Raw genomic sequence first — 15,328 nt, forward strand, 5'->3', positions numbered from 1 at the left:
TGGGTAGGGGTTTAAAGTTTACCTCCTGTATTGTCCTTGGCTGGTGCCTTAGTTTGAGCAGGACCCCTGGGCCCAAATCTGCCTATCATAATGTTCTACTTGTAGGTTTCTAGGACCCTCTGGATCCTTGGAATATACCCAGAAGATGCTCCAGCACACAACAAGAAAATTTGCTCAACCATGTTCATAGCAGCCTTATGCATAATAGCCAGAACATGGAAACAGCCTAAGTGTCCCTCAGTAGAAGAATGGATAAAGAAACTGTGGTACATATACACTATGGAATACTACTCAGCTATTAAAAACAAGGAATTCCCAAAATTTGTGGATAAATGGATTGAGCTAGAAATGATCATAATGAGTGAGTTAACCCAGAAGCAGAAAGACTCAAATGGTATATACTCACTTATATCTGCATACTAGCATGTCCCACGAAAGCCTTCACTTACCAGGAAACTGGGACAGAGGGGAGGACATCCTATTGGGACTCTAGATGAGAGAAGCATGGGAGAATAACAAAGCAACATTTTAAATGATATTCATCACCTGTGGCTTCATATAGGTCCACTGACCCATGGTTTACGATACTAGAGGTGGGTGTAGCTGGCTGATACATGCCAGTCATGTGTGGATGCTCATCTCGTGGGTGGAAGGTGTGAGTAGGAGCATGCATGCATTCAGAATGATGTTCGTGATGAACTCGCTGCCTTTCATGTTTTCTTTACTTTTGTTGTCTTTCATCTCTTCTTGGTAAACATAACTCCCTGAGGACAGGGCCATGATTTACATATGGTGTCATTAAAAATAATTCCTCATTCTTGTGACTTTACTGATGTCACCCAATAATAGTCGAGTCAATGAATACAGAAGGAGAGACAACCAGAAGGAAAGGGAGCAGTTTTGGATTTTTATACAGTTTTGAAAAATAAAGCATCGCCTCTTCTTGTCTGCACTGACTCATGTCTGTCTCCTCCATAGCTCTACTCCACTGAGCTAACCTGGCATTTGCTGTTCTTTAGCATATCCCTGAAAATTCCACATGGTTTGTGGAAATGAATTTAGGTTTTGAAATTAAACAGAACTGCATCTGAGCCCTACACCCAATTCTTACTGGTTTTATGACTTTGGACAAGGAACGTAACTTCTTGGTGCCCGTTTCCTCATTTGTGATGGAGAGTGATTGCATGCCATCTACCTGGCATAGAGATTTTGGATATTTTGAGAACTGGCTGGAATGATGGTATGGAAGCTATGTGTTGGCCTCTACACATAGCAGGTTATTATTATTATTTTGTTTGTTTTTTTTCAAGACAGAGTTTCTCTGTGTAGCCTTGACTGTCCTGGACTCGCTTTGTAAACCAGACTGGCCTGGAACTCACAACAATCCACCTGCTTCTGCCTCCCTGAGTGCTGGGATTGAAGGTGTGTGCCACCACGCCCAGCTCATAGTAGGTTATTTTTTTCAATCCTTGTTTCAGTTCTCCTACTACTTGACTCTATTGTTAGTTTTGAAGTCTCATATCAGAGAACACGCATGTGCGTCCTGGCTTGTCTGTTAGCATCCCATCTGGAGTGGATGGAGAATGGAGTGGTGAGCCATCTGGGAACATTGTATCATGTTTTTTGGATATTGTTGAAAAAATTAATAAGAATAATCATACTTGCCTAACTAAAATAATCCAAAGATAAATGTGAATTTTCAGAAAAGCTCTCCAAATTATATAGCAGAGAATCCCAGAGTTAAGTGGCATGTGAAAAATCTGAGAGCAGAGCATATATTCAAAGTTATGATTTTTTTTATTGTCTCCTTCTCCATTTATTATAATAGATTCTAAAAGAGTGCTCTCACAACAGGGCCATTATCCCTAGTAGATTTAAAGACTATTTTACCAGTATTTTTCTGAAACAATTGAGTTTGCTGGAATAAACTATTCAGTTCAATATTTTTCATCTCCCTCTAATACAAACGTATTTGATTCCTATAAATCTGAGTGAGGTCAGGGAGGAAATCACACATATTTGTTTTCCACAGGGTATATGAGCTGTTAAGGCAAGCTGCATTTATTATAGATCATGTTTGCTCTTTGGCAAGATAATTTGAATGATTGAGAGCACCGTTTGAGAACATGTAACACCAAGAAACAACCAGAAGGAAAAAAGTGAAAGCAAAGTGTTCCTATAATAAATGCTTTAAGTAAAATGCTCCGTGGTGACTCACATATACACTTACATGTGAAACAGACCAACAGTATATCATTCCAAATCATGCATGCTGATTTTTCTTATGCCTCAGAGATGTACTTATTTTTCTCTTATAAGGATAAATGGTATTACTTAGTGCTTTTATTTAGACCACATATAATTTGTGTTTTTTAAAAAATTTTTTTCTTCTAGCCTCAAGTATGTGGATATTTCCTTCGCTTTGTGCTGTTTTAATTATTTTGGCTATGGCTGAGGTGGATGCAGTAGCAAAGACCACACCATACACCAAATTTACAAAGAAATCTGAGGGAAAAGAGATGATGAAGGGCCTAAAGCCATCCAATGGCTTCCCAGTGGACGAAGAGAAAACTCTCCTTACAGAAGCGGCTGCCATGGCAGAGCCCACTACCGCCGAGCCCCCTGCTTTAGCCATGGCAGACCCTACCCCTGACCCCTCTGCCTCGGCTACAACCAAGCTCTTTCATTTTGAAACTTTCTCTCTGGACACGGCCGATTTCTTTTTGAATTGCTGCCATTGTTGTTCACTTGTCCCTGGGCAGAAAGGAGAACCTGGGAAGACTGGAAAACAAGGTACTTGAAAACACCCCACTGAGCAGCCCCGGTGAGGAAGGGTTGGCAGTGTGGGGCGGGGCATAGAATTGTTCTGAGGGTTTCTGCACTGCCATGAAAGCAGCAGTGATGGGCTAGCTGTACATATGTGACAAATGCAAGCTGAAGCATGGTTATTGATAGTTATTTAAATTAAAAAATGCAGCTCAATAAACGGCAGCTATATTTCTTTTTTTTTTTAAAAAAAAGATTTGTTTATTTTCATTGTACAAGTATGGGTGTTTTGTCTGCATAGGTATATTTGTGAGTCACATGTCTGCCCGGTGCCCATAGGAGTCAGAAGAAGGTATCGTGTCCTCTGGCACTGGTGTTATCGATGACTGTGACCTACCCCGGACTATGGGTGTTGGGATTGAGTCCAGGTGCTCTGGAAGAGCAGCCTGTACTCTTAACTACTGAGCAACTTCTTCAGCCCCAACAGCCATATTTCAAGAGTTCTTATTAATTACACATGCCCGGTGCCTACTGGATAGGGTAAAAATCTCCCCTTTTCTTAATAGTGCTGGTTTGAATAGATTCAGGGACTCCCAACTGCAGCCCTGGAGCTGAGGTTATTTTACATAGCTCAGGCTGTGATCAGTGGGATTTGTAGTGATGGATTTTAAAAAATTGATAAATGAAAATTGTGTTGCATGGTAAGAAAATGTGGCAACTGATGGACTTTTTGAGTGCTATTCCTAGCTAAGGTTAGAAGTGGCAGAGCTGTGAGCGGGAATGAAGCACAGAATTCAATTTGGTCCTCATTGAAATGCCGAATCAACACTGTCATTGCCCAGCAATTTTCTCCACTGAACACTGTGGTTACTGTTTCAAAATCTCAGATGTCTTTAATGTACACATAATCAATATGCTCTCAGCTTTACTGTAATGCATTTTGGCTTTTATGTGTTATGTAGTATAGTCAAGATAAAATTAAGATGAGTATGTCAATCTTAAAGATACCATTCCTCAAAAAAAATTTTTCATGTAATGTTTGTTGCATGTATCCTGAAGACTAGAAAGCTGTAAAATCAGTAATTATGCATCCCTACAGAGCTTTTGATTGATTGAATCTTGTAGTAAGGGGCTTTAGAAAGATGGGCTGTTTATGCTGAGCTGGATTAAGGGATAAAGAGAATGCGATAAGACCCCCAAGTTTTCATGGTTGATGACGCATTATTGAGAATGTGCCATGAAAGTCTTCACTAACCAGGAAATTGGGATAGATGTGAGGACATCCTATTGGGACTCTAGGTGAGAGAAGCATGGGAGAATGGGGAAATAGAAGGATCCAGAGGGTCCTAGAAACCTACAAAATGAACATTATGATGGGCAGATCTGGGCCCAGGGGTTCTGCCCAAACTACCACGCCAACCAAGGACAATATGTGCAGTAAATATCGAACCCCTACCCAGATCTAGCCAATGGACAGGACATTCTTCACAATTGAGTGGAGAGTGGGGACTGACTTTCACACAAACTCTGGTGTCCCATATTTGACCATGTCCCCTGGATGGGGAGGCCTGGTGGCACTCAGAGGAAGGATAGCAGGCTACCTAGAAGAGACTTGATACCCTATGAGCATATACGGGGGAGGAGGTCCCCCTCAGTCAAAGACATAGGGGAGGGGAGTAGGGGGAAAGCGGGAGGGAGGGAGGAATGGGAGGATACAAGGGATGGGATAACAATTGAGATGTAATATGAATAAATTAATAAAAAAAGTAAAAAAAATAAAATAAAAAAGAGAGAATGTGACAAGGCTGAGGAACTCATATTTATCAGAACTCTTCATGACTTCTTTGGCTCGTAAGCTGCTTAAGGACAGAAGTCAGGGCCAGGAAGATACAGCCAGGCACAACACTGCCTCCTAAGAAGACTGAGATCCAGATCATGAGGGCCTTTGCTTCACCTGATGATGGATTTGATGAGACTGTTCTTGGACTTCAGCCTCTCTTCTAATCCTTGTGACATATATTTTGGAGATGTGCCAAGCTTCTTGCATATCTAGCTCATATGTCATAGTCTAACGGGTTATGTCACCTGACTCAGAATGTTATGTACTCACTTATGCTATGGATCGAACACAGAGGGCTTTGTGCATATAAGGCTATTGCACTGCCACTTTTTTTTTTTTTTTTAAAAGCTGCCTCACAAAGTCACCCACGTTGTCCTGCTAATCACTCTGAAGCCCAGGCAGATCAGGAACTTGACCAACTCCTATGTCAGCCTTTCAAGTGGTTGCAATTACAGACCCAAATCATGAGGCTGGGCTCAAGCTCAGAAGGTGGACTCGGTCACAATTGTTTCCTAAGGAGGTTTCATTATTTCCTTAGGTCTCAGTTTCAGCAGTGAGAAGCAGGGTTAAATAATAATGCAACCAATATGAATGACGTGATACCTGAAATGGAATAAATACTCTATGAATCACTTTTGTCACTCAGTTAATATGGAACGAGTGTGGTTCCCTTTTGTGAATTCTCTGGTCTTGATATGAGACCATCCTGTTTTTTTGAGATTCAAACAGTTATTCTAGATTTACCAGTGTTTTAAAATTATTTTTCATTTTTTTGAGATTATGATATAATTGCATCATTTCCTCCCTCTCCTTCTTCCAAACTCTCCCATGCAACCTGCTTTTCTCTTTCACATTTATGGCCTGTTTTTTCCGTAATTGTTGATATATATGTATATATGTGTGTATATATATATTCCTAAATACATATGTAGACCTTCTCTGTGATTCATACTCTTCTTTCTTTCATTAGAAATCTAATATAAGAGCCAGGTTCAGTGGTGCATACCTGTAATCCCAGCACTCGGGGAGGCAGAGGCAGGTGGATATCTATGAGTTCGAGGCCACCCTAGCCTACAAAGCAAGTCTTAAGGCTACACACAGTAACTCTGTCTTGGAAAACCAAAAGTGAATAATTAAATAAATTAATTAATATAGGAGCAGTGTTGAACAAACTCGAAGGAAAAGAATTAGCCTACTCCAATCCAAGCATGTCAACTTTTCTTCCTTAACTCTTATTCCTTTGATCATGTGAACGCACACATCGCAGGTGTCACATGGTGCGTATTCAGACACATGTAATGGTTGGAAGGCAACACTCCATATCTTGCTTCTGTTTTTAGTCCAGTTACTGTGGGCAGCCCATGTTAAGAAGAGTGGGGAAACATATCATTTTTAAATCTTTATAAGAAACACTGAAGGTATTTTTACACTGTACCTGGTGATGGGCTCCTTGCTTGTTGAGCATTTGGTCATCATAGAGGTTGCAGCACCTGCCATGTCAGCGTTTGGAGGCAAAATCAGTTGGTTCATGGTGAAAACCTAGCGTTTCCCCTTATGCTCAGTCTTAGGGTGTTTAGAGGATGTAAATTTAGATGTACATCCCATGAAGATGTGAGAGGACCCTGTCTCCCATTGGACCCTGTGTGGAGTTGCAGGGTGCTCCTGTGCTAACTCGGGCATGTATTTTGTTGGTTCCCTTAACTACAGAACCACACCTCTGGAGGAGACACTGCATGGCAAACTGTGGTTGGCTTTCTTGTGCCCTCATATCCTCCGCTTAGCCTGTCTCTATTCCCCTCCTTCATGGAATTATTCTTCAAATGGAGGGGCCTGTCTTCAACCCTAACCTCTATTGCAAGCGATTTACTGACGGCTTTCTTTTTAAAAATTCATAGTTTTATTTCAAAGAGGAATTCTACTGAATACAATTTTTCATTCCACTTTTAGTATTTTTTAAATTTCTATTTCATTCTATCCCATAGACCTTACTTATCATTACAATGAAAATTTGTAATATCATTGAGCGTGATTATCTACATGCTGTACTTCTGAAGACATTAGCCTTCAATTATTCCAAGCAAAAAGCAATTTTTACTCTGCAAATAGGACTGAACTTGCAGAAAGAATAATTCATTTGGAATTAGGTGAATTCTAAGTAAGTGATCTGCCTGGATGAACACAAGTATCTGGTGGTTTGATTGAGAACGCCACCTCCCCCCGCCCCCATATATTTCCATGGTTAGTTCCTAGTGGTGAACTATGTAGGAAAGATTAGGAAGTGTAGCTGTGTTGAAGGCAGAGCATCACTGGGAGCGGGGCTTTGGGTTTTAAGAAGCCCAAACCAGGAGCAGTCTGTCTCTTTCTGTCTGCCTGCTACCTGTGCCTCAGGATGTAAGGCTCTCAGCTCTTGCTTCAGAGCCTTCCCTGCCTGCTTCCCACAATGATGGTCACAGGGCAACCCCATTGTAGCAAAGGAATCTATCATTGTTGGAAGATTCCGGTATCAATGAATGACCACTAAGAATAGCAGCAGACTTGGAGTGTAATCTGCCTGAGCTTAGAAGTCAAGTAATAAGTGCTGCAGAAGGAACCACAGTGACTCCTGTGCGACTGTCTGGGACCGCGAGTCCCAAATTAAATGCTTTCCTGTATGAGGGTTGTCTTGGTCATGATGTGTCTTCACAGCAATTGAAGGGCAGCTAAGACACTCTCCAGTGATGTCAACCCCCCCACCCCCACTCCTGGTCACTATCCCTATGTACAGTGCTGCTTTTTCACTTGTCTAAAAATTCTGTCTTTTAAAAAGATACTCCAGGAAATTCTGATTCCTTCGTTGAGCCTTTGCTTAGTGCTATTTTCTCAGAGACTTCTCTTCTGATCCTGCAAATGTAACTCACTTGCTTTTAATTGTAACTTTCAATGGATCCTTCCTATTTTACCCTACATCAACTCTAGTGGGACACTTGCTGTTTCTCTTTGTGCCTGTCTAATGTTTACCTTGCACAGATTCTCTTGCCTGTTGGGGGAGGGTAAGGGCCCTTGGCTCATTGATGGCTGCATTTCTAGCACCTAGCAAGACACTTTAGTGCACAGGAACACCTCACACATGGTTCCTAATCAGTGAGTAAGCAGACGAATGGGAATCTTGTGTTTGGTATTGTGTTTTTACTTCCAATTTAAAAGTGTGGTCTGTCTGAGGTTGAAGTGTCAGATAATCATTTTGTTTTTGTCATTTGATATAGCGCCACTTCCCTGAATCATTTGATCACTGCCATGAATATAGTGACAAGTACTAATGGGCTCAATTTATCTATTCAGGTAGTACAAAATTGCAAATCAGACAGAAATATTGCCCTTAGAATTCTGTAATGACTTATTCTTACCAGATTTTATCATTAGGACATTGACAGTTTTCAATGTTTCAATAAAACAACTGCCTTTTCTCCTGAATAAGTGAATTTCCAAATATAATTTTTTGAATGCAATGATTCTAAAATTTCATTTCTAGGTCCTAAAGGAGAGGCTGGTGACATTGGCAGCCCAGGGCTCCCAGGGACCACTGGACCCCAAGGCCCCAAAGGCCAGAAAGGAGAAAAAGGTATGTAACCTTTTCTTTCTGATCAAATTCAGGGAGACTCTGCATTATTTTAAAGAACAACTTGCTAAACAAATGTTAGACTACTGAAAGTGGCCTTTCTAAAGTGAAAGCACTTGATAAATCACCTCAAGTATGAATTTGACATAAAATATTAACTTTATAGATGGCTAACTGAAAACATTTAAAGTATATGATAATATCACAACACAGTGAGATATCTATCCTATCTACTATCTATCTATCTATCTGTCTATCTATCTATCTATCTAATCTATCATCTATCTTTTATCTCAATCTATTTATATATGTATGTGTAAGTATGTATGTATGTATGTATGTATGTATCTATCTATCTATCTATCTATCTATCTATCTCAGCAGCAGATAAGGAAATAGAGAGATACTCTTTTTTTGTTACTCTATATTTTTGTTTATTCAGGCAATATGTTTTGATTGTTTTCCCCAGTCTCAACTTGTCCCAGACACCACCACCTCCCTACCCATCCAATTTTATGTTCTCTCTCTCTCTTTCTTTTTATCTTTCTCTCCCTCTCTCCTCTCCCCCAAACCAAACCAAAGAACAAAAATCTAAACCAACCAACCAACCAACCAACCAACCAACCAACAAACCATAGAGAAAAAAATGCCAAGACAGTCTCTTAAACAGCCCCTCCATAGCTTATTTGCCACCAGTATGACCCAGAGAGCAGAAGTCACAAAGTATAGTGCCTGGGAAGGGCCCTTCTTTCTGGGTGAGATCTTTCATTCTCCCCCCACCCCCCAGTACTGGGGAGTGAGATTGTTCATGCCAGACAAGGTCTCTTTCATTGAGCAATACTCACCCATTTAAGTGTGGATTTTTTTTATAATGATACAATTAATTTAGCACTAAATAACACAGGACCAGGTGACCTAGTAAAGTATTCAACTTAGGTAGAAAACTGGCTGCTAAGGAGAATTTGATATTGTCTTTGGATTACTCTGAAATCAGAGACATATGAAGGACGGGCAGCTAAGAAAATTAAATATTATAATCTCAAAAACAAAAGAAATAATTAAAATATAGCAATGGTTTTACATTGCCTGGAACCTGACAGAAATGGACTTTTATTTATTGACCACCTGTTTATCAAGATTTGTAGTAATGAACACTTTCATTTATCTTTTCCTGCTCAAGAAGTCTGCAATTGTATGCATGTATCAGCATAGAAGGCTTTCTGCCCCAGAACTGACTGGTTCTTTGGGTACTTTAAAAGTACTATAAAGTTACAGATTGACTGGGATGTTTAGAAATTCCTCAGTGAATAGTGGTACCCTGTAGAAATACTACCTATCCATCAAGCTCAGTGTTTCAGTGCCACCTGTCAGAAGTCTTAACATCGTATATACATCACCCTCTACATGGCTCAGAAACTGCCTAATTCATTCCTGCTAGGACAGTCAGTGACGTAATTAGTCAAAACATATGCTAAGGTAAGAGAGGGCTACTTCACACTTGCCAGTTACGCGATTTTTCACTTTTGGAAACATTTAGTCCTTTTGTGGCTGAACTATATTAGCAGGGAACCTGTGAAATAAGCATGAGTGATGAACCTCCCTGATGCTTCACACATTTTGGAAGCTAGACTTCAGGTACTAGAAGAAGATCCAGGGAGGTACCTTAAGATACGGATCTTAAGAAGATGCTTTGATGAATGATCAAAGCAGAATTTCATTCAGCCAGTTTCTATGAAGTGTCAACTCCACTTTTCTTTTACTTCCAGACTTAGTGTGGACTTCTAGTTAAGACTGAAAGTTAAAAAAAAAAAAAAAAAAATCCAAAACCTTGCATGAACAGTTGCGTGCTAGTTAGTCACCATCCAAGGGAATAATTCCAATGTAGCAATTAAACTTCTTAGATAAGCTAATGCCAGTAATGCTGGGAATGGTGGCACACACCTTTAATCCCAGTATTTGGGAGGCACAGGCAGGTAGATAGCTCTGAGTTCAAGGCCAGCCTGGTCTACATAGTGAATTCCAGGCCAGCCAGGGCTACACAATGAAACTGTGTCAAAGCAACAACAGCAAAACAACACAACACAACACAAAACAGTAACCAAGAATGCCAGTAACGCTGGAGGGAGGTGGCCAATGCCCACTCCCGAGGAGGAGCTCCTCACTTTCACTGAACATCAGAACCTGTCAGAATACATCCAGATATTTTTTTTCTGGTGTTTTTATGGGATGCATTTCTACATTTGGTTTTACGTGGTGTAATAATAGAGAAAGCCACCTCCTTAGGAAACTAGAATGATATTTTTTTCCTGGGTTGTACGGCAAATATCTGAATGTCTAAATCTTTTATTATGCAAAGCGTTTCTTGTAGCTCTGGAAGAATGTAGAGAAGTTATTCCAAATGTCATGAAAACGGCGTGTTTTCACCATGCCTGTTAAGGATAGTTTTCATCCCCAGATTGGTTTTTCAGTAGTTTTAGCTGATAGAAGAGTGTTGTGAACTCTTTCTCTGTTTAAGCTGCTATGGTGGGTGACAGACAGAGAGGACATTTTGACCGTCATTCGAGATTTGCGATAGGGAAACCACCAGCAAAAGCATACACAATATTTGCAGGGTATTAGGAATTCCATGAGGAGTTTGAAGAACTGTGTGAATGTCATGAGAAACAGCCGTTGTGCTTGAAGGGGTCAGCTCTTAATCCCCCTTAAGTGCCTTACCATTACCCAGGGCTCAGTCCTCCTAATGCCCTTCAACACATTCTCTTCCCATTCTCTTTTACCTTTAAGCAATTTTTGTTAAGAAACCTTACAATGTGGTGCAGCTCTGAACCACGTGTTAGCGTTACCGCAAATGACACAGTCGTGTTGAAATTAGTCCCCGTTCTATTTTAGGACTAAAGGGAGAACGCGGCGACCAAGGAGCAGGTGGCGTTCCAGGATACCCAGGAAAGCCGGGAGATCAAGGTAAGGTCACAATCTTCTGAGGGAGGAACTCAAGGGTGACAGGAAAGCCCCGTGTCTTCCAGCTTGTGAAACAGGAGTGTGCAAGGCTTATACTGAGATTCTCATTGATTTAATAACCCAGTGTGCTCACTATACGAGGTGAGTCTAGGAGTTGGGACATTAGGCAAATATGTCAGCGTTCTGTTCCTTTTCTTGAGCTGTCATCAGAAAAAAAAATTGCGTTTCTGTGTTTGTGAGACTTCGGGTATTCATGGCTAACACAGAGATGGAAGTAATTTCTTGGATTGTGCGAAATGCAAAAGCTAGTAGAAGCAACCAATTCCTTGTTATCTTAAAAGCAAAAGCAAAAAAAAAAAAAAAAAAAAAAAAAAAAAAAAAAAAAAAAAGAAACATTCTTGTTTCTTGGACGCCTTAGTTATTCCCCTTGTAAAACATGACATGGTAATTATTACCTACGGCATTTACCGACTCCTAGAAGAGACTTCGCCACGGAAAGAAGCAGGTTTACGGGTCCCATTAATTGGTAATATTTTAATATTTTAGGTCTTTAGTAATAGCAGCCTGCCGTGGTTTATATGATTCTTAAGCATTGTTTTATGTTTTCATTTCAGGTGGACTCGGTCCCAAGGGAGATAAAGGAAACACAGGCTTGGCAGGAACGAAAGGACAGAAAGGCTCCAAGGGGGACCTGTGTGGGAATGGCACCAAAGGAGAGAAAGGGGACCCCGGGGTCTTGGGTGCTCATAGCTTTATTGGTGAGCCTGGGACCAAGGGCGAGAAGGGGGGTGTCGGGGAGAAAGGCTACCGTGGAGATTCTGGGGAGAAAGGACAAAAGGGGCAGAAAGGTCAGGCAGGAGGGGAAGGAGAGAAAGGTAGTCGGGGAGATGTTGGGGTTGAAGGCAAAGCGGGCTCAGATGGTCTACCGGGGCCTGCAGGCAATCCTGGCCCAAAAGGAGAAAAAGGAGAGACAGGTCCTCCTGGTGTCACCGGACCTGAAGGGCCAAAGGGTGAGGTGGGGAGCAAAGGCGTTCGAGGTCCCACCGGGAAAAAGGGCTCCAGGGGTGTCAAGGGATCTAAAGGCGAAACCACTCAAGTCCCACAGTCGGCATTTAGTGCTCTTTTGTCCAAGCCTTTCCCTCCCCCCAATATTCCCATCAAATTTGACAAGATTCTCTCCAATGACCAAGGGGATTATAGCCCTGTCACTGGGAAATTTAACTGCAGCGTTCCTGGGACATATATTTTTTCCTATCATGTCACTGTGAGGGGTCGCCCTGCTCGAATCAGCCTCGTGGCCCGCAACCGGAAGCAGTTCAAGTCCAGAGAGATGCTCTACGGTCAACAAGTGGACCAGGCCTCCCTCCTCCTCGTTCTGAAACTGAGTGCAGGAGATCAAGTGTGGCTGGAAGTGTCAAAAGACTGGAACGGACTGTACGTCGGCCCTGAGGATGACAGCATTTTTAGTGGGTTCCTTCTGTACCCAGAGGAAACTCTTGGGAAGTTACCATAAATTTGGGTTTTGGACCCTGCACTTTTGATTTACTCTATTAACCTTGAGTGGGGCTCTTAAAAACTTTGACTTTTTCACTATACAATACAGAAAAAAAAGTACAATGTAGAGTCAACTGCTCCTATTTCAAAGCATCTCCTTTGACATATTTATATGCATTTGAGAAGGTGTCTATTAAGTTCGTAGCTATTGTTTTTCATTTAGCCTTATAATAGCATTCCTGGTGCCATTGAAGGAATTTATCTCAGCAACATTCAAATCTATGCAGGAGACTTATAGTTACTAAGTATTTATGTGGTGGTTTGAATAAGAATGCCACCCATAGGTTCATATATATCTGAATGTCTGGTCACAGGGAGCACAACTGTTTGAAAGGATTGGGAGGTGTGGCCTTGGTGGAGTAGAAGTGGTTTTAATGGAAGAAGTGTGTCACTAGGGATGGGCCTTGAGGCTTCCAAAGCTCTTGTCAGGCCCGGTCTCTCTGTCTCTGTCTCATCCATCTCTGTCTCTGTCTTGTCCCCCTCTGTCTCTGTCCCTGTCTCTCTCTGCCTGTAGATAGGGATGTAAAGATCTCTGCTATGGCTCCAGCATCCTGCCTGTCTGTTTCCTACTGTGATGGTAATGCACTCTATTATTCTCTGGAACCATGAATGCCAAATAAAATGCCTTTTATCATAAGAGGGTACCAGAGGGATCAAGGACAAAGGGCTCACAGAGATTGAACCACCAACCAAAGAGCTTTCATGGGCCAGACCTAGACCCTGCACACATGTGTAGCAAATGTGCAGCATGGTTATCATGTGGCTTGTGGCACCCCTGACACCGGGAGTAGACACTATCTTTGACTCTGTAGCTTGCCTTTGGATCCCTTTCCTCAAGCTGGACGCCTCAGTGGGAGAGGAAGGCCGTAGTCCTCATATGACTTGAGGTGCGAGGGTGGGTTGGTACCTCATAGAGGCCTCCCCTCCTCTAAGAAGAAGAAGAAGAAGAAGAAGAAGAAGAAGAAGAAGAAGAAGAAGAAGAAGAAGAAGAAGAAGAAGAAGGAGAAAAAGGAGAAGGAGGAGGAGGAGGAGGAGGAGAAGAAGGAGAAGGAGGAGGAGGAAAGGAAGAGCAGCAGCAGCAGCAGCCGAGGGCTGTGTGTGGATGGTAGGCACGGTGCCTGAGAGGAGGCTGGGATCAGGCTGTACAGTGATTAAATAAATACAAATTTACAAAGGAAAAACAAACAAAATCAAAAAGAGTTGTCTTGGTCATGGTGTCTCTTCACAGCAATGGAACTGTCACTAAGACAATATCCTTCTAAATACTTTATCTCTTGTCATGACATGTCATTCTATTCTGTGTGAATGTGAGGCCAACAGCTGACAGACCATGATGACAGTTCTTTTTCAAAGCCCCTGATTCTCTCGGAAGGGTCGCCTTTCAATACAACACAGGCCTTCTCCTTTCAGCTTCATTCAGAAAAATACACAGGCAATGTGGAAGAGTTTGCAAACTATCTTTAAAATTTATCTGTGTGTAAGGATTTGCACATAAACCTATATTATGTAGGCTAAGGATAAATGTAGAAAAGTAAGTTGATAAAGATGTCACTCAATTAACTATCCTTCAAATTATTGTGCATAGAACCAAATGTCCCCAAGAGACTCAAAAACAAAATTAAATTAGTATTGATCAAAGTTTCAGCTCTTTCTTTATGATAGAACATTTACTTCTGATATGTTCTTTGGCACTTTTATCATCATCTTTATATTATTTCCAGTTATTCAGTGATAACACTTTGGGAGCAGGTGGGGGTAAAATTCATTTGCAAAGTAAATGTTTAGTAACTGTGAATATTGGATAATTCAGCAGTTTCACTCTTTTATAAAAGTGAAATTTATTGAATCCAAATGGAATTTGGTTTTGCAGAGGTACAGTTCTACGGATTTGCAAATCTTTGAATGCCAAGTGAGGAAATCGGTGCCGGGGAATTTTCTGGTCATGTTCTGCCAATTGGGCAGGCATTAACTTTTGAAATTCTTATCCATATGCATCTTAGCAGAGTGTTTCCCAAACAGTTCAGAGCAGAGCCATTTCTAGATGTTACTGTGAATCACTAGAAAAGAGAAGCTTCCATATTAAACAAATGCTAGAAGTTCTATGATACATATATATACATATACATCCTATGAAGATTCATAAGGCGCATTAATGTAGTCTCTGACTTTTGCATAGAAAATAAAATAACTTAATATTGTTTTACTCAGTGATCCCGAGTTTATTGTTGGGTTTGAATTCATTCCATGAGCAATATTCTTTAGGATATTAATTTTTGGAAATGTTGCATTAGTTTCTTATCCAGTGATTTTTTTTCTTCTGCGTAGACCAGAATGTGAGTTTAGCCATGGTTGTGCCTGCATTTTTTTTTCTTTTTAGAGGAAGAATGAGATAACTTGCAAGTGATTTAATTAAGTTGCACCTCATTTGAAGTCTTCCCTAAATCAGGTATTAAATAGTGAAGTGATTCCAGAACTTAGAGTTTTATCTCTTGCATTTTGCTTCCCCCTTTTTGTGTGCAAGAGTGATTTACCTGCACATGTTTGTGCACCATGTGTTTGTCTGGTATGTGAGGAAACCATTAGAAGCCGTTGGATGCCCTGGAACAGGAGTTGCA

The 15,328-nt window shown here is 41.1% G+C and overlaps 1 protein-coding gene across 1 annotated transcript; it reads left to right on the forward strand.

Moving 5' to 3' along the window:
- The first annotated feature begins 2,402 nt into the window (after positions 1–2,402).
- Otol1 (otolin 1) lies at positions 2,403–12,672 on the forward strand. The gene is made up of 4 exons (XM_051156837.1): positions 2,403–2,793; positions 8,115–8,204; positions 11,091–11,162; positions 11,774–12,672. Exons 1-4 carry the CDS (start codon positions 2,403–2,405, stop codon positions 12,670–12,672), a joined length of 1,452 nt encoding a protein of 483 aa, XP_051012794.1.
- Positions 12,673–15,328: the final 2,656 nt, after the last annotated feature.

The sequence above is a fragment of the Acomys russatus genome, chromosome 15 (genome assembly GCF_903995435.1).
Source record: "Acomys russatus chromosome 15, mAcoRus1.1, whole genome shotgun sequence".
Taxonomy (NCBI): Eukaryota; Metazoa; Chordata; class Mammalia; order Rodentia; family Muridae; genus Acomys; species Acomys russatus.